Source organism: Durio zibethinus, chromosome 12 (assembly GCF_047325235.1).
Source record: "Durio zibethinus cultivar Kanyao isolate XHJ-2024 chromosome 12, ASM4732523v1, whole genome shotgun sequence".
Lineage (NCBI taxonomy): Eukaryota > Viridiplantae > Streptophyta > Magnoliopsida > Malvales > Malvaceae > Durio > Durio zibethinus.
The window spans coordinates 671,248-689,745 of NC_143173.1; the positions used below are offsets into that span (position 1 = coordinate 671,248).

Below are 18,498 nucleotides of genomic sequence, written 5' to 3' on the forward strand. Positions count from 1 at the left end.
AATCGGATTTAATTTAATTTTTTGAATGATGAATAGAATTATAAATTTTTAAAATTTTATCTGAATCTAAATTAATTTTTTTTTTACAATTTGAATTGATTTAAATCAAATTTCATTGATTTAGTTTGATTTGATTTATCGATTTTTTAAATTTAATTTTTTACAACTTTTATATAATATTTTAATATAATTTTAAATATTTAAATAAATTTAAATATAAAATAATTAGTATTTTATAAGAATTTAAAATATAAAAAAATTAATAAAAAATAAATTTTTTTATTTTCACTTTTTAACCCGAAATTTAAATCAAACTTAATATATATATTTAATATTTGAATTTAAATGAGTAAAAAAAAAATGATTTATATTGAATCAAACAATAAGATTTTGAATTAATTTTTTATTTTTTCGATTTTTTTTCTCAGTGAGAATGACAGCTTGGAAAAGAGAATATTGCTACCTATCAGCCACTGTGAAGCCAGTGGAGAAACCAGTAAAGTGGGAATCTAGACGGCCCAGAAGACTCGTAGGGAAGAGACAAAACGAGGGTTAGTGGAGGATTGCAGATTGCTGAAGATAGGGACCAATTATTGATGTTTGAATGTAGTGCTGGTGAATCAAGCCAGTCTTCTGTTCGAAAAGGACAAGACCTGAGACGGCAAAAAGGACTGTGCCAAAACATACAGAATTTTGATGGAGAAATTTAGTTTACAAGCCACGAAAATACAACAAAGTGTCCCACGGTAATTCACCATTTTTCTGATTCTGAAATCTTGGGTTTTGTTTTAGCTTGTCTCAACGATGGTAAATCTGGGACATGGCAAGAAAACCTTAGAACAATAGCATTTACTCTCCCATACAAAAAGATAAGAGTGAATCAGTAAACATTATTTGACAGCCACTAGCCAACACCAAGTTGTTGGGGAATAGTTCTATGGATAATTTTCTCTTTCTATGCTTCTTTCCATGTTTAACATTTCATACATCATGTTGGTTAGAAAAAAAATAAAAAAATCCGAAAAATGATTCGAAATTATAATATTTAATTTGATTCGATTTAATTTTTTTTATTCGAGTAAGATCAAATTTAAATATTAAATATATATATATTAAATTTAAATCAAATTTTGAATCAAAAGATGAAAAATAAAATAAAATTATATCGAACCAAATTATATATCTTATTTTATATATATTTTTTTAAATTTTTTAAAATAAAAATAATAATTTATATCAATATAATCTTAAATATGTTAAAATTTTATATTAAAATAATATATAAAACTTTTTTTAAAAAATTAAATACCAATAAAATTCAATCTAAACCAAATGAATTTAATTCGAATTTTAATCAAATTTTAAAATTTCATAATATTATATAATATCTGAAAAAAATTAAATCAAATCCGACCAAAATCATTATCACTTGAATGGTATAGACTGATCCAATATTGGCCCGGAAGGATGAAACAGATAGCTTAGGGCATGAACATTAATGTCTGAAAGCAAGATGTGGAGAATGACAAAGAACAAAGGAACAAGATATTAAGTAGCACACGTATATATGTTGCATGTGCTACATAAAGAATAAATACAAGGGGGAATTATCACTGCATTTCATTCTGTAGCTTTCTAAACTTCCTGTATTACTTATAGAACAAGATTGACAGACTAAAATTACATCCTGTTTCAAAGCAATACATACGTGCTAGAACATTACGCTCTTGACTACATGAATCTCTAACCTCTGCTAAAAGATCGCCGAGAATTCAGAATTCCATGTGCAATTTAAACTTCAACTTCTTCAGATCCTGTGTGCACTGCTTATCTGGTTGTATAAGTTCAACAAATCATCAAGCATTTGCATCTCACCAGGATTGCATGTTGGAGATCGATTGAAGTAGCAAAACTAGATCAAGTTTAAACCCCTTCCTTCGAATTCTTAGTAGCAGCTTCGGATGCCACAGTAGCACTGGTTCCTCCTCCCTTACTACCCTCTGATTTATTGTTCTTTTTACTAATTTTACCAGAATACTTGGCAAAAGCAGCAGTCAGAGCTGATTTAACGTTCATTTCAGGTTCTTTTTTCCTACGCTTGCTAGTATTTTCAGTATCATTTTCAGCTTCTATGACTTCACTTGCTGAGCAAGGTTCAGCATCATTGCAGACCAGAGTTTCTGGAACATGAGGGTTGCTGGAAACTACACGCTTGAATGGTTCATGAAAAGCATCATACAAGCGTTTTACCTGATCCATCAAGAATCCAACAACAATATTAAACAGAGATGTTAAACGGAAATTAAAGGCTTATAATCTTGTATGCAATAATTTGGGTCAACAAATAGTACAACAAACACCTATAAAATGGCTTGTTGAAAATATAAAAATAAAAAGTATTTTTACCTTCCGCTCTCCTATTCCCGGACATCGAGCAAGATCTTCCATGGATGCATCCATGATACTAGACAGAGACTGCCAAAACATGATAACTAGGTCAGATAAACCAACAAATAAAACACTGACATTTTAGGTGTAAAACAGCTTACGCACCCCAAATGTAGAACCAAGTGTGACCACATCAGTCTTGTTAACATGTCGAATAGTTGTAAGAGCATGATTTAGCTATAATCACAAGAAAACTAGTCTCAGCTCAATCACACCAAATAGAACGGAAATAAAATTGCACATCACATTTGGATTTCGTAAATTAGTCTATAAAAGAACCATAATGGTCTGTGTGACATAGTAAGTACATTTATTCATAGACTGAAGCTTTGAAAGAGATACAAAATGATACCCTTGATAGGTAGTCTGTATCCATTTGGCCTTGGATGAGGTCTGCAGGTTTGTTTTCATATACTTTTATGGTCTCCAAGTAGCGACCACATTCCTCCAAGCTACAGCAAATAATAGCAAGCTTTATCAAGAAAACCATATTGAGGCAACTATCGTATCCATCATTTCCAACTAAATCATCTATAGCACTATTCCAACTCAATAGAAAAAAAAATGCAAAGCTAGAATCTAAAAAAAAGGGTAAAGAAAGCACAGCAACTTATCTTTTGACATAAACATTACAGAATAGATATGATTTAACAAGGTCAGAACTTAGAATGATTGGAAGACTGTAACAAATGGAAGCAGTCGCAGATTGCCATATAGATTCATAAAGAACATTTAGCATTTATTATTTAATACATCAAACAATCTTCACCTTACCTCCAACCACATAATAAAGTACAATCATGAAGCAGAGCTGTTTTAGTAACTTCAAGCAAAGGCTTAACAACATCCTCCTGCAATAAAAGAGAACTCAGAACAATGAGCAACCAGTTTCCGTTTTTTGTTTGTTTGGGTGAGAAAGAAAGGGGCAAGTAACGATGAGTAATTGTTCCTTTGTCACACAAAGCCAGAAAGGAATTAACTGCTGTATTTATAATGTCAGCATGCACCCAAGCTTTGTTTGAAATCTTAAATCATAGGAAGCAATTAGAAAGGCATAAAAATGTTGTCATAATGAAGGGAGTTTTACCACATCAACATGGCATAACACAACACGAAGCTTGAAGTTTTTCTGCAGTTCCCTGATGCGGTAATATAGGTAGTCTGGGTGCAGCAAATGATATCGAAGACTGCATCAATAGTCAACTCAATGAAATGGAAGTGTAAGAGCACATTGGCCATGAAACAAAAGACCAAAAATACCCTTCACTAGAAAACAAAAAAATTACCTTTGTCCCTTAAAACCTATAGTTTATTAAATATACCAAGAGCTTGGAAGAGTATGTAGGAGGCACATAAATAAGCATGAAATGTTAAAAATTCAAATAAATAACCATTTCTTGTTGAACTCACGCAAACTGTTATATTGAGCTATTAAGCCTTATGATAGTAGTCTAACCTTAAATAGAGAGCACATGAGTTTTGACCGAGCAAGTAGTCACAAATAATATCTGCAAAAGCCCATCTCACATTCCTGATATGTTTGAGCAAGGGATTACCCTTCTGCATGAGGTGAAAGTACATCTATATTTAGGCTACTTCAGAAAAGTTAGATGAAAGGAATCAAAGTTATATCTGTTAAAGACTAACTATCTCAGTCCAAAAAACAGATTTTGGGTGAAGCTAGATTCTTCCTTAGGAGGTTTGGGATTATAGGTTTCTCTGTACTACAGTTCAGGACAGTCTTAGCAGTTCACATATCTTCGAAGTCGATAATGAATTGAAAACTTTCAAAAAAGAACATGAAGATATATTAAAATTTAAAATGAATCAAAAGTGCATGACAATAACAAAACCGAAGAGACAGTACATGACATCTAAAATTTCAAGACCACATGCCACCCTTTACATTTCCCTGAATCAAAGCAGGCTAAACTACTACGCCATATTGCCTAGCAAAGGTTGTCACAATATAAAAAGGGGATGTCTGATAATTTCCTCATGAAAAACTTAGAAAAAAAAAGATTAGTAAAAACAATGTAACTATTAATGCCGCCAAAATTAAAGAGCATCACCTGTCTATGGCTGACAAGGATAGCATTGCGATTCTGAGCAGAATTTGATGATGATGAAGCAACAGCAGCAGCAGGTGAAGCTGAGGTAGAAGCAGCTGAAGAAGAAGAAGAAGGCACATTGGCCTCACCAATTGGCCTAAAATAAACCAAAGTTACAAACAAAAATTACAAGGTATTTCAATTCAGAGAATAATCTTTTATGAACTCCATTTCCTGATCATGACAAACTCAACAAGCTAAATCAAAAGTGGAAAAATTGAAGCTTTGATCAAAAGGGTTCAACCAAAATAAAAGAAAAAAGAAACCCACAAAAAATACAGCCAATTTCGATAGAAAGAACAAAACTTTATAGTCAAACACAACAAAACCACATCAAAACTGAAAAAGAAAAGCGAATGAAACTTGGGTTTCAGTTAAAATCAACCAAAAATCAATTACCTTGGGGTTGAAACAGTGGAGGTGGTGGCCGGAGGAGGTTGGGGAGGTGGAGAGTAAAACTCAGAGGATTTAATAAAACTGAAGGCTTGAGAAAAAGAATGAGAAGGAGTGAAAAGGGAAGGTGGGGTTGATTTCATTTGTGAGCTTTCTATTACTTCTTTGTATGATGGAATTCCTATTACTATTGGTGTTTTTTTCTTGCTTTGGTTTTGTTCCGCTTGGTTTTCTCTTTCTTCCTCCATTTTCTTCTTCTTCTTCTGCCTCTTTCCCCCGTTGAATTTTGATTGATGAATGAAGTGAAAAATAAAACCAGAGTTCTTTCTGTTTATGAAAATGGGTTATGATTTTCGTTTAGCCCCAATAGAAAGAGCCCATGTATCCAACCAGTTTAAGGTTTCTAGACCGAAGAAAAAAAGCTCATTAACCAAACACTCAGTAGAATATGGGTATTAGGCCTAAGTCTAATTTGCCTGTAAATCAATGACCCAAATATTTTATTTGGGATAATCCTATATATTTGTGATCTATCATTTAATTAATAAATTTTAAAATATTATTTAATATTATTTATTAAATTTAATAAATAAATATTAATTGAGCATGGTCACAAATTGTTCATTACATTTTATCTTCGTTTACACTTTGAAGTGATACACGAACTGCACACAAATAAATAGGATAATACCTCATTTAATCTTTAAATTATTATAATTTTTTAATATGATATCTAAATTAAAAATTTTTTTTAATCAAATCCAAACTTTAATTTCGTATATTAAATTGTTACAACTCTTAATACTTTTAAAATAACACCGACATGATATTTTAATACTAACGCGAATGATATATGGCTACTATATGACAATGATGTAGCCATTACATGCTATTTTTAAAGAATTAAAAAATAAAAAAAATTTATTTTAAAATTTTTTTATTTTTAAAAATATTATATGATAATCATATTTTAAATCGCATGACAATCACATATTATTTATGTCAATATTTAAATATTAAATAAGTATTATTCTAACGATGTTAAAGGATTGTAGTAATTTAATATATGAAAATTAAATTTAAATACTTAATTAAAATTTTATTTTATTAAAGTTTCAACTGCAAGTAATACGGTCAAGACTCTGGCAACTGACACGACTTTAATTCTGGGTTCTTCGGATACAAAGGTCCATTATTATGATATAGTGACTCATTACTTAAAATACAGTGACTAAGCACTATGACTCATACTAAAATATAAAAATTATTATGAACTATTTGTCAATTGTTTAATTCGTCTACATTTCTATTTAACGAGATAACAATAGCATGTGATTAGATCGTATTTTAGAACAGGGTTTCAGACGAAGTCTTGAGTGTTGAGATCTAAGAATAGTATTATAAAAGATGGCTGGATTTCGTAGCTTTTTCATGCTTTGAAAGATGCTGAAAGAGATAAAAAGACTTTTAAATTTTTCAAAATCTTAAATCTTAAATCTTAAATTATAAATCTCTTTTACAATTCAAGAAGAAGAGACAAATGATTAAGTAGACTAATAATTTAAAATATAATATAATAATATGATATAAATATAATATAAAAATAAAATATGTAAATAATATAATTTAAAATTATAACAATAATTATATAAATTTAATAAAATAAAAATTTATATTTTATATTTTTATATCGATATAATTTATAATACGTAATTTTAATATAAAATATAATATAAATATATAAATTTTAATTTTTTACAAAATAATCAAATTTATTCAAACTCGACATAACTCTCACTTTCAAGGGAGACTCATCGGGGAGGAAATGAAGGTTACAACATTCCAAAATACCAACAGTAACTGCCTTACTCCGAATGCCACCTTTATTGCATGAAGTTCATGTACGCAAGCTGTTCTTCAATGAGATCAGAATTTTTCTACCGAGTTGTCGTGTCAAAGCATGTGAAAGACTTTAAAGTTTGGAATGTATAGATGCCTTACACACTAGCAAGTTTATTACAACTTTTGTAAGTTAATGGATTTTCAAAGAAAATCCAATTTTTTTCAATTACGAAAGCGATCTCTTTGAATTGCGTGAAAATTTATATTTAATTTATGAAATATTATCTATTTAATTTAAAATTTTTATAATTTCATTTCATAAAAACATTTTATAAGTTTAAATTTAAACTTCTAATTAAGCTTCATATATTTCACAAAAAAAAATTTCGTAAACTAATTTTTGAAAAATATTTATATTTTTTGCATTGAAAGAAAATTTTTATTATTTGAATGAGTTAAAAAAATATTTTTCATTGTTCTATTGCTTTTTGAAAAATTTATTTTTTAAAATAATATTAATATAACTATTAAAATATTAAAAAGTATTTATTATTAAAATATATTGAAATTATTTATTATTAAAATTATTAATATTAAAAAATAATTATATTTTAATAATAATATTTAATAATTAAAATATTAAGTTAATATAAAAAATACTTCTAATAAAACTATTTATTATTCTTTATATTATTTATTAATATATTATAGTATTATTTATTAATAATATTTATTAATTAAATTAATAATATTTATTATTATATTATTTATTAATATATTCTAATATTATTTATTAATATTATTTATTAATATATTATATTGATAATATATTATTTATTCATATAATATTATTTATAAATAAAATTATGCACAAAAGTATTAATAAATATTTTTTTTCGAAAAATATCTTTCTTTTTCAAATTCATAAGGTAATTTTTAAAAATACGACTTTATTTTCTATTGATCAGTTAATTTTTTGTCGAACAAATATATGAAAATATAAAAATTAATTTTTAAAAATCATTTTTTGAAAGTCATTTTTCATTAAACAAACGAAACTTTATATATTATAATAGATTTTAAAAATATTTTGATATGAAATTAGAGTTTAATATTTTTATTTTTTAAAATATCTATTTATAATATATATAAAAATTATTCATAAATTTATCAATTTTATAAACAAAAATGATATAAAATTTTTTTTTGGAGTATTTAAGTAAAAAATTTTCTTCCTATTTTCATTTTTTTAATCTTTAAAAGTGTCCTATTTCCATATTTTTTAACATGTGGATTAATCAATATTTCTGTCAACAAGTACTATCTAGAATTCAAAATTCAAGAATTGCCAGCAACAATTATTCACCACTATTTCCATTCTTTTGATTCTTATCCAATTCTAAAATCATCAACTGCAATCCCATTGGTAATTTTAATGGAGATCTCTATCAGAACCTTTGCCTACAATTAAAATTTGACTATTGCTCCCTTTGCTGTGTTCAGGAATTTGAAGGAAATTTTCAAAACACATTAAAGAAATAAGGTGACAGTCCTTTGATCATTCAAATCAGATCCATCACCAAAGAAAAATCCATACAAGAAAATACTTATCTTAAACATCTTGATTTCTTTTTCTGTCATATTCACAACTATTTAACACCTGACCATTTCACTACCTTAATTAGACTAAAATACAAAATCATAAAAATCAATATCATTTTCAAGTCAATCCCAAAGCTTAATTCATTTAATTTCTATAATCATTTTTAAAATATAATATTTAATAAATTTCAAATTTATATCTTAACATTTATAATTTTATAATTCCTTTTGTATTAAAAAAATTGTTCTCGTCATGAAAATCCATCTAATTTTCAAGATGAATTCATAACTTAATAATTCAATTAATTTTATATAACTGTTTTTCAAAATGTGATATTTAATAAATTTAAAATTTACATCTTATGATTTTTTTGTATTAAAAAAATGTTATAGATGATAAAAAAAAATCCAATGATCTAATTTAATGTTGAGAATATTAACTCAAATCTCATAAGAGATTTATTTAAGATTATTTGATGTACAAGAAGACTTATAAAAGAAGAATTCTAAGACAAATGAGATTCTTAATAGGTAAGTTTAATTTGCAAGAGAAGAATTCTAAGAGGGAATAGATTCTTAATAGGTAAGTTTGACTTACAAGAAAATAATTTTAAGAGGAAAGAGATTTTTAATGGGCAAGTTTGTATGATTATAAATATGTGAAGTCTCTACAGAGTTATGTATGAGAAAAAGATGTAAGAGAGTTGTAGAGTTTTGTGGGATAGACACCTCATAAGAGTATTTGGGCTCTACGACTTATGGGTATGTATGTTTGTTTGTGAGTGAACTAGAGGAGACTGAGAGGATCCATATAGGTATGATGTAAGGTAGCATATGGATATGTGTTTGGTTATGTTGAAAAGGGTGCACAAGGGTTTGAGTTTGTGTTTGTTTGGATTGAGAATACTCTATAAGACTAGAGGATATTGAGAGTGTCTTATGAGTATTGATTGTTACGTGAGGTTGATGATTTGATGTATATTTGTAATTTTCTACAACTAGTGGATCTTGTTTCTCATCCGTAGACGTAGATTAATTGAATCGAATCACGTTAAATTATTGTCTCTTATGTGATTAATTTATTATTTGATTTTACTTCCGTTGATGTGATTAAATTAGAAGCTTTTAACTCAACATTTAAGAACTAACCTTACAAATTTAATAAGTAATCCAATATCGGTTAATCATTCTTAAGACTTTGTTTCTTTCACAATTTTTTTTTTTCATTACATAAAAGATAGGAGATGGTAAAGTTTGAATTCACATTTTGTACGTCTTTCAAAATATTTTTAGCCACTAAACTAATACACTAACATTTCCACTTGGAGTTAGATAATAAAATAAAAATTATTTTACACCCTTATGAATACAAACTTAGGAAAATATCATTTTCCAATTCGGGTCTACCATGATTGTGATTTTCCTAATAAAAATGGTCAAATCTAATCGAAATTTGAAAAATTATTTAGTTTAATTTAAGATTGAATTTATAACTATTTAATATCTGACCATTTCACTATCTTGATTAGATTAAAATACAAAATCATGAAAATCAATCTAACTTTTAAGATAAATTCAAATTTTAATTCAATTAATTTATATAATTATTTTAAAAAATAATATTTAATAAATTTAAAATTTACATCTTAATACTTATAATTTTACGATCTCCTTTTGTACTAAAAAAAAATGATCTCGTTGATAGAAAATATAACTTCCAATTATCCAATTTAAGAGCTGGCTATACAAATTTAATAAGGAATTCCACTTCGGCTAATTATTTTTAAGACTTTGTCTCCTTCACAACATTTCCATTTTTTGAGCTAGCATTATCAAGACCTAATAATAAAACAAAAAATTGTTATTAAGGGGTTGATTCAATTGGCAACAAATTATTTATATTTATGTAAAACTCTTAGATTTAAATTCAATTGATAATATTTTATTGAAGTTTTTTGAATGAATAATTTTAATTATTATTTTAAAGTTATCGGATATGATATATTTTATTTTAAAAAATTTTATAATTATTTTAATAATAAAACAAAAAAAAAAAATTGCACCCTTATGAATACCAACTTTTGAAAATATCATTTTCCAATTGACTTCGATGTATCATGGTTGTAATTTTCCTAATAAAAATGATAAAATTTGATCAAATTTAAAAAATTGTTCAGTTCAATTTAAGATTGAATTTGATTTCATTCTGAATTGAATAAAAAGGATTGAAAACCCGAATTTTAAGATTCTAGCACACATTGGTCTCTAAGACCAAATTAAAATCAAGAAACCAAATATTAATAGGAAAAAAACGTTTCTTTGATTAACGTACATATTTACAAAAATGCCTTAGCTTTTATGATCCCACATCGGTTCAATCATAAAATCGGAAGCCTAGATCGAAAATTTGGTTAAATTGTTGAAAAAAAAAAATTCAAGAGCCACTAAACCGGAAGGCGGCTTGAGTCACCCACCGGTCCAACCGGCAAACTTGATGAGGTCCCTTCACCATCATTTGCCGCCACCTTTGGTGACTTTATGGAAGATGCTCTACTAAAAAATGACCGTGTCATACTAAACACCCACCGGTCGGACTTAACTCTCCGGTCCGACTTCTCGAGCTGCCCAAGGGACTTCCCTCTACTGCTCCCCCCATCTTCCTCGGCTCGGTATCCCCGCCGTGAACTCCTTTCTCTAGGCAATATCACCAAGCTTGTTGCTCGGTTCAATTTCCGGTTCATTAACTGCTTCCGAACCCCATCTGGTAACCGCAAAGTGAAACGGTCCGTGTTCTCACCTGGCTGGACCAAAGAATGTCCGGTTGATTGAGACCGTGTGAAAGAGAGTTTGCGTGTACGGCTAGATCTTGATCCACGTGTACGATTCCTATTTAAAGTTCGATTCAAATCAATTACATCAACCGCCGGACCATCGCGAGCGTCCACGTCACAGTTAACATTATTATTGTTTCTTCTTTCTTCTTGACTTTCGGAGTCAACGCCGTTGTTCTGAGCCTCTACGTCCAACTCGGTGGCGTTGTTATTGAACTCAGTGAGTTGACTCACAGGATCACCTGGTTGAGGAGTGAGATTAGCTCTACAAACGGGGCAAGTAGTATGAGAAGCCAACCAAATGTCGATACATTCAGGGTGAAAAACGTGGTCGCATTTGGGTATTAAACGCAGCGTTTCGTCGTCTTGAAATTCATTTAAACAAACCGCGCACTCCAGAGCTCCATTGCCGATCTTATGAACCTTAACTTCGGAGTAAACCATGGTGGGGAAAGTCTCGATCACCGACGCCTCGAGTCCACGGGTCCCACGACTCGAAAGGATGAATCCGCCGGTGAAAGGGATGACGCTGCTTCCATTGGAGTTGACTGAGGAGCAGCTCCGAATGTAAATTGCGAAAATACCCATAAAGAACAAAGCAGCTATCAAAACGACAACGATTATGGCCATGGAAGGGCTAAAACGCATGGAAGGGTAAAGCTCGTCGTTTGGGTCGGTGGGTTGGGCGGCGGAAGGAGGCGGAGAGAGGAGGAGCAAGAAGAAGACAAGAAGAGACATGATTCCATGCTTGGCGGCGTACGACATGGCGAGAGAAGGACCATTTGGAGGGATGAGAGAGCGAAGGAAGTGGGGGTGGGTTAAAAGAGAGAGGAAGGAGAAAGGAAGAAACTGAGAGTGGGGTCCATAGTTGGAGTTTATTTCGTTGGAATTTCGTAATTCAGACATGTGATTGGGTGTCAGTCATTCCGTCGGAAAATACTGAAGGAAGGTTCCAAAAAAAATGGTGACTCGTAAAAATTTGTGATGTAAGAAATGACATTTGCATATTTAGGACCGTCACTCATGTCGTCTTGGCTCCGATCGAAGCTTCTACACGATCCAAAGAATGAAATTGTGGAAGTCTCATGAAACCAGATTTTAATATTTATCAACGGGATGATGGATAAGACCGAATTTAATTTAAAATTTTTTAATAATGTATAAAATAATTAATTTTTAAAATTTAAGTTATATTCAAATCAATTTTCATACCATTTAATTTAATTTAAATTAAATTTTATTAATTCGATTAGATTTATTAAATTTTAAATTTTTATTTTTAATATATTTAAATAAATTTATATATAAAATAATTATTTTATTTTATAAAAATTTAAAAAATATATAATTAAAATATATATAATTCGATTTAATTTTTTTAATTTTTAATTTTTTAATTTAAAATTTGATATAATTTTAATTTATATTTAATATTTAAATTTAATTCAAATTGTATAAAACAAACGAATTGAGCACTTAAATTTTAATTCAACTTTTTATTTTTTCAATTTTTTTTTTCACTTTCAATCATTTGTATTTAATATTTGGATTTTATTCGTAATTTAAAAATTATTTTTTCATGTGCAATCGTTTATTGTTCTAAATTCATCTATATGTCCATAATATTATACTAAAGTTTAAATTGCATAAAATTTATTAAATTTTAATTATATTTTGATGAATGGATGAATTAAAAATAAATTTAAATAGTTATGAAAAAAAATCAAAATTTTTTACAAATCATTGACTAATGATAATTGTACTAAAAAATTATGATGTTATATATAAAATTAAAAAAAAAAACCTTATCCGTAGCGATTGATCTACTAATAATTTAATAGTTATTGTATCAAGTGAAACAAATTATTATATGTCTTATAAGATTTACTTAAAAAATTATTTTTTAAAAAGATTTAACATGTAATGAAAATTTTTGCTCTTGAATAGGTAGATTTTTATAGGACTATAATTGAATCGAATTAAGTTGATATAATGAAAAATTCGAATTTGAGTCAAATTCAAAATTCATTTTTTAAAATTTAATTTGAAATCGATCAAACTATAAATTTTAAATTCAAATTCTATTTAAAATAAAAATTAAGTTACTTAAATTTATTCAATCAAATTTATTTATCAAATAAAAAATCAATCTTGATTTTGATACTCAATTTTAAATTTAATTATTTGTATTTAAATTTAAATTTGAGTTTGAATTCATATATATTATAATAAAAAAAAATTAATTAAAATAATAAAAATATATATTAAAATTTAAAAATTTTGTTAAACTCGTAAATTACTCAAGTGTAATATCAAAAAACTCAAAATTAACTCATTGGATAAATTGAACTTAACTTAATAATGGTCAAACTAAACTTGAGTTTTATGTGAGTCGAACGGAATAACTTACTAGCACTGATGTATCGTTTGCAATCCCTAAACATTTATACGGAGAAAGTCAGGCATGTATCACCTTAAATATTATTAGTTGTTGGATTTGGAGTTGCGGTTCACTCGTAGCAGCTCATCTCTTACCATGTTCAAAAGTTATTTCTTGTGAACCTGGCAGGGTTACAGAGAACTGGGGCAAGAGTTCTTGAAGAAGCTAAAACCATCAATAAGTCCCTTCCAGCTCCGACTTGCGGTTCATCGGGCAAAGCAAACCATATTACAAGCTCACTCCAATCTTGCAAGATGCTCGTTTTAGTTCTCTACCTCCTAATTTCATCTCTCTGTATTGTCATCAAAACAGTTTGATGATCGTTGGTTTTCATATAGATTTTGCCAGGGGGAGATTGCTTTGTTGTTGCTAACCAAGTCCTTCAAATGCATAAAAAAGCCTGTCCACTCTTTGTTTTGGTGTAAGGTTCATGAGATATCAAATGCAGAGTAAGAACTGAAATATGAACCCTTTTCCTTGGTTTCTGATCTCTTAGGTTGTACAACTTTTTGGTATAAGCAATTCTATATCATATTAAATGATTTCCTTCCAGGATAATTTCTCTGCCTATTTCATACTAAAATCTCTTGCATGTGTACAAGATAGATGTGCATTTCATACTGAAATCTCTTGCCGTTGCTCCATTAGTAGTTGAAATTGAATTGCTATGTTAATATGTCATATTGAATTTTTTTTTTGTTGCAATTTGAAGCTGTTAGAATTTTATCTCTGATCACTGAAATTAAGAATCTAATACTCTATTTACATATCACATGATTGTTGACAAAAAAAAAAAGTCGAGTTATTGGTGGTCTCTATAGTGAACAATCTAAAACTTCTTGTATTTATCCTAAGCTTGATTGAGTTTCTGATTTTGGTCTGAGCTATTCTGTGATTGTCATCAAACAAGGAAAGTGTCCAAAGTGATCTTAAAATCCCATTCTTGGAATTCCTGTGATAAGATAAGATCACAACCCGTGAAATGCACAGTTGTTGTAGAAGTAAAACACTACCAGAGTTTTGTTTTGAGTCAGCCAACCAGGCCTAGCTTTGAAATGTGTGAGGAAAGAAGGCCCACCCCATCCCATATTGGCAAAACTCATGATTTTGCAACTTGTTTTTTTTTTTAATTTCTTTTTTGTCCTACCTTGCAATGGGTGATGTTCTTCAAATGGAAGATCTATGGCAAACCCATGTTCTTTATGAGGATGACCCCTCAATTGCCCCAAAGCAACACAAGTTTTGCTGATCAAGAATATTGGAGCTAGAAATACAAGAAAACTAATGGAGTAAGAACGTGGATACAAGTCACAACAAAAGAGTCATCAAGTAAATATGTTAAAAACCACCCGTGGAAGGGAAATTCATCACTTTGCTTACAGAATGGTGCTTATTTCCCTGCCACATCTTTTCCCTGAAACAAACTCAGGATTCCCATAATTTGCACTGAAATTATAGTCTTAAACCAGAATAATCACTTTATTTTTTGTTTGTTTAAATCTGTTAAAATCTGTTCACGGGGCTCTTTTAAGATAAAACACTTTTTGTCCTTTGATTGACATAAAAAGACAACAGGGTTACAGGGAGGACAGCAAAACCAGGGCTGAAACTTTGCTTTTTGACCCTCTCCTCTTGGCTTCAAAGCAAACTCTAACCATTGCCCATAAAAGCAATCAAAAGTTTTTCCTCTCATCATTGTAACCTTTTTCTGAGTATTTGCCATGGCCAAAAACACCTCTCTTATCCAAAGTATAACCTTGTTTTCCATCCTTTTCTCTTTAGCAAATTCTGTTGACTTCAATTACCCAGCTGTTTTCAACTTTGGTGACTCTAACTCTGACACAGGTGAACTTGTTGCTGCGAAGGGCGATATCCTGGACCCTCCTAATGGTCAGACTTACTTCAAGACTCCATCAGGGAGATTTAGTGATGGTCGGCTTATCATTGATTTCCTAAGTAATGCTATCTCTCTTCTCCACTTCAAACTATTCTATAATTATGCTATATTATGCACTTGCATTTTCATGTACTATTATAATATGGAGGCTGTCTCTTTCTAATGCATTCTTGAGTCTTGACGAAATACCAGGCAATGTCAATTGGTTAAATGGTCATGCGCCCATGAACAATTTCTAAAGAACCCTTCTCAGGTTAAATCTTAAATGATCACTTTTAAGAAGTGGCATCCTGGAGTCCGGATTTCAATCTCAACACATGTAACTTGTATCTCCATACTGTGGCTTACTTTATAACAAATAACTGATTCCCTAATGCTATATACAATCTTCAAAAGTTTGTTGGCTTTATAGGTACAACTACTACTATTCATTATATTCTTAACAATAATTGCATTATATTTCCTGGTATGGATTATTTGATACAAGTGAATAAGTGTGGAACATGTTCGAATGGGGCATCCCGATTTCCCAACCCTCTAGTTTACGAGAGAACAAAAAGAAACGCAATTTTTGCTTACCACAATTGAAAGCAAACTTCCACTGGCTGGGACATATGTGATCCACCAAACCAACTATTATTTATAGTTCGCAACCAACATAAAAAAGGTGTAAGCTACAAGCCCTGGTGATCCTGCTGTAAACCATGGCTCCCAAGGCTTGTATTCTCCAAATCTTTGCCTTGGTGTTCATCTTCTTGCCTCTAACCAACTCCATTCTCTTCCAATTTCCCGCTATTTTCAATTTTGGTGATTCTAATTCTGATACGGGTGAGCTAGTAGCTGCCGGAATTGAGAGCCTTGAGCCACCTCATGGTCAAAGTTACTTCCAAATACCGGCCGGGAGATACTGTGATGGCCGTCTCGTCATTGATTTTCTCAGTTAACTTTCCAACTGTTTTCACAACTTGCATTGCATTTACAAATTCTGCATATGCAGTTTTGTTCATCATGATTCTGCTTCATCTCTGCATATTTGCATGTTAACCAGCTTCTCTGTTTCTTGTTCTTTCCATATGTTATGGCTATTTTTTTTCTATCTTTTTCATATGTTCTTTGCTTATTGGGATATGTGTTGTAGTGGATGCAATGGATCTGCCATTTCTAAATGCTTATCTGGATTCAATTGGCACTCCAAGTTTCCGCAAAGGGTGCAATTTTGCAGCTGCAGGATCAACAATACAACCAGCTACTGCACAATCTGTCAGTCCATTTTCTTTTGGAATTCAAGTGGCTCAGTTTGTAAGGTTCAAAGCTCGCGTTCTCGAATTGCTAGCAAAAGGTGCACAAACAGATCATCTTCTAGAGAATGCATATATCTTCATTGGCAATGATGCATTATTTTCATTGACAGCATAAATTATTCTTAAACTAATAGCAGTTAGAAATCTTAATATATATAACAGCATTTTTCATTTAATTGCAGGTAAAAAACTTGAAAAGTACCTTCCAACAGAAGATTATTTTCAGAAGGGACTCCACATGTTCGATATAGGCCAGAACGATCTTGCTGGTGCCTTTTATTCTAAAACTTTTGATCAAATACTTGCCTTAATTCCTTCAGCCTTGACAGAATTTGAAAATGGAATCAAGGTCAGCTTCAAGAACGCTACACTTATTACATTAAGACTTCATTCACTTAGTTTTTTTCGTCTTCAAGGTTTCCATGTTTTCTCATGCAATTCCTCCATATTGAGAGACACATTTTTTTTTATCAGAATGAGCAATTGAGCATGTTAATCACTGAATTCTTTGGTTTTCCTTGTAGATACTATATGATCAAGGAGCTAGGAATTTTTGGATACATAACACAGGACCTCTTGGATGCTTGGCTCAAAATGTAGCCAAATTTGGAACTGATCCATCTAGCCTTGATGAGCTAGGATGTGTCAGCAAGCATAACCAAGCTACTAAAGTCTTCAATCTGCAGCTTCATGCACTTTCTAAAAAATTGCAGGGCCAATATACAGATTCGAATTTTACATATGTTGATATCTACACGATAAAATCTAACCTTATAGCAAATTATTCTAAATTCGGTAAGTATGATGTAGTACTTTTTGTTATGATATAGTAATTTCAGGATAAGCATGGTTGTCATTCTTTAGCCCTACAGGGATTTCAAATAGAATGAATTAAACTAATGCCTTCCCTCTATTGTCATGTTTCATTAAGAGATAAATGAGGGGTACAAGTATGAAATAGAAATGATTTTGAATGCTTATGATTTGCAGGATTTGAGCAACCTATAATGGCTTGCTGTGGATATGGAGGTCCGCCTTTGAATTATGACAGCCGGATTTCTTGTGGGAAAACAAAAGTCCTGAATGGAACCTCAGTGACAGCCAAAGCATGCGATGATAGTTCTGAATATGTTAATTGGGATGGAATTCATTACTCGGAGGCTGCAAATCAGTATGTTTCATCACAACTACTAACTGGAAAGTACTCTGATCCACCCTTTTCAGACAAAATGCCATTCCTTCTCAATATCAAGTTCTGAAGGCCTAATTTACTCATTGCTGCGACTCTTTTTATTGACTTCTAGCAGTCATTGCAAGTGTTATTCATCAGAACCTACTGTAAATAATTATAATTTGTGACTGGAAGTAAGTTTTCCAGACATTGCACGCTGCCGTTTAATTACTGTATTGACACAAAGGTAAATTATATTGTGTAAAGTGTCCGTATATGCGTGGCATAGGCAGTAAATTGTAGCTACATTCTCAAACTGGAATAATTACTGCTTGATTTGATTTGTGGCCATTTACATTCTAATTATGCCGATTATAGTAGATCATGTGCTATAATACAGCTTTGTGTGGTGCCAAGCAAGCATATAACATTAGATCAAACATTATTCGGTTCTGGTTTTCT

The 18,498-nt window shown here is 30.3% G+C and overlaps 2 protein-coding genes and 1 pseudogene across 8 annotated transcripts; 1 reads left to right on the forward strand and 2 right to left on the reverse strand.

Annotated features, from left to right (window-relative positions):
• Positions 1–1,530: 1,530 nt before the first annotated feature.
• On the reverse strand, positions 1,531–5,428 carry ERCC1 (nucleotide repair protein). Of its 3 annotated transcripts, XM_022891741.2 has the most exons (9): positions 4,959–5,427; positions 4,521–4,656; positions 3,905–4,008; positions 3,536–3,635; positions 3,223–3,299; positions 2,801–2,900; positions 2,554–2,625; positions 2,407–2,475; positions 1,531–2,250 (listed from the first exon to the last, which is right to left on the reverse strand). In XM_022891741.2, the coding sequence occupies exons 1-9, from the start codon at positions 5,198–5,200 to the stop codon at positions 1,924–1,926; spliced, it is 1,227 nt and encodes a 408-aa protein (XP_022747476.2). In that variant the 5' UTR covers positions 5,201–5,427; the 3' UTR covers positions 1,531–1,923. The 3 variants fall into 3 exon arrangements, with proteins under 3 accessions (XP_022747476.2, XP_022747477.2, XP_022747478.2); XM_022891742.2 differs by lacking the exon at positions 2,554–2,625 and having other exon boundaries at positions 4,959–5,428; XM_022891743.2 differs by lacking the exons at positions 3,536–3,635; positions 3,905–4,008 and having other exon boundaries at positions 4,959–5,428.
• A 5,265-nt stretch (positions 5,429–10,693) lies between these two features.
• LOC111296955 (E3 ubiquitin-protein ligase ATL6 pseudogene) lies at positions 10,694–12,262 on the reverse strand (annotated as a pseudogene). Its single transcript, XR_016346791.1, has one exon. The product of XR_016346791.1 is annotated as an E3 ubiquitin-protein ligase ATL6 pseudogene (transcript).
• A 1,436-nt stretch (positions 12,263–13,698) lies between these two features.
• On the forward strand, positions 13,699–18,387 carry LOC111297151 (GDSL-like Lipase/Acylhydrolase superfamily protein). 4 transcript variants are annotated; one of them, XM_089768910.1, is made up of 6 exons: positions 13,733–14,116; positions 15,513–15,623; positions 16,703–16,903; positions 17,048–17,214; positions 17,390–17,660; positions 17,856–18,387. In XM_089768910.1, the coding sequence occupies exons 1-6, from the start codon at positions 14,098–14,100 to the stop codon at positions 18,122–18,124; spliced, it is 1,038 nt and encodes a 345-aa protein (XP_089625036.1). In that variant the 5' UTR covers positions 13,733–14,097; the 3' UTR covers positions 18,125–18,387. The 4 variants fall into 4 exon arrangements, with proteins under 4 accessions (XP_022747512.2, XP_089625036.1, XP_089625035.1 ...); XM_022891777.2 differs by lacking the exon at positions 15,513–15,623 and having other exon boundaries at positions 13,699–14,116; XM_089768909.1 differs by lacking the exon at positions 13,733–14,116 and having other exon boundaries at positions 15,292–15,623.
• The last annotated feature ends 111 nt before the right edge of the window (positions 18,388–18,498 follow it).

What these genes read in the sequence shown, in the direction of transcription:
- LOC111297151 (XM_089768909.1), top strand. Translation starts at nt 15,389, where the DNA reads ATGGCCAAAAACACCTCTCTTATCCAAAGTATAACCTTGTTTTCCATC. An exon ending in AATTTGAAAATGGAATCAAG is followed by an intron (nt 17,215 to 17,389) that starts GTCAGCTTCAAG and finishes TTTTCCTTGTAG; the next exon opens with ATACTATATGATCAAGGAGC. An exon ending in AGCAAATTATTCTAAATTCG is followed by an intron (nt 17,661 to 17,855) that starts GTAAGTATGATG and finishes TATGATTTGCAG; the next exon opens with GATTTGAGCAACCTATAATG.
- ERCC1 (XM_022891741.2), bottom strand. Translation starts at nt 5,200, where the DNA reads ATGGAGGAAGAAAGAGAAAACCAAGCGGAACAAAACCAAAGCAAGAAA. An exon ending in TCCTTGTCAGCCATAGACAG is followed by an intron (nt 4,009 to 4,520) that starts GTGATGCTCTTT and finishes CACCTCATGCAG; the next exon opens with AAGGGTAATCCCTTGCTCAA. An exon ending in ACTTTATTATGTGGTTGGAG is followed by an intron (nt 2,901 to 3,222) that starts GTAAGGTGAAGA and finishes TATTTGCTGTAG; the next exon opens with CTTGGAGGAATGTGGTCGCT.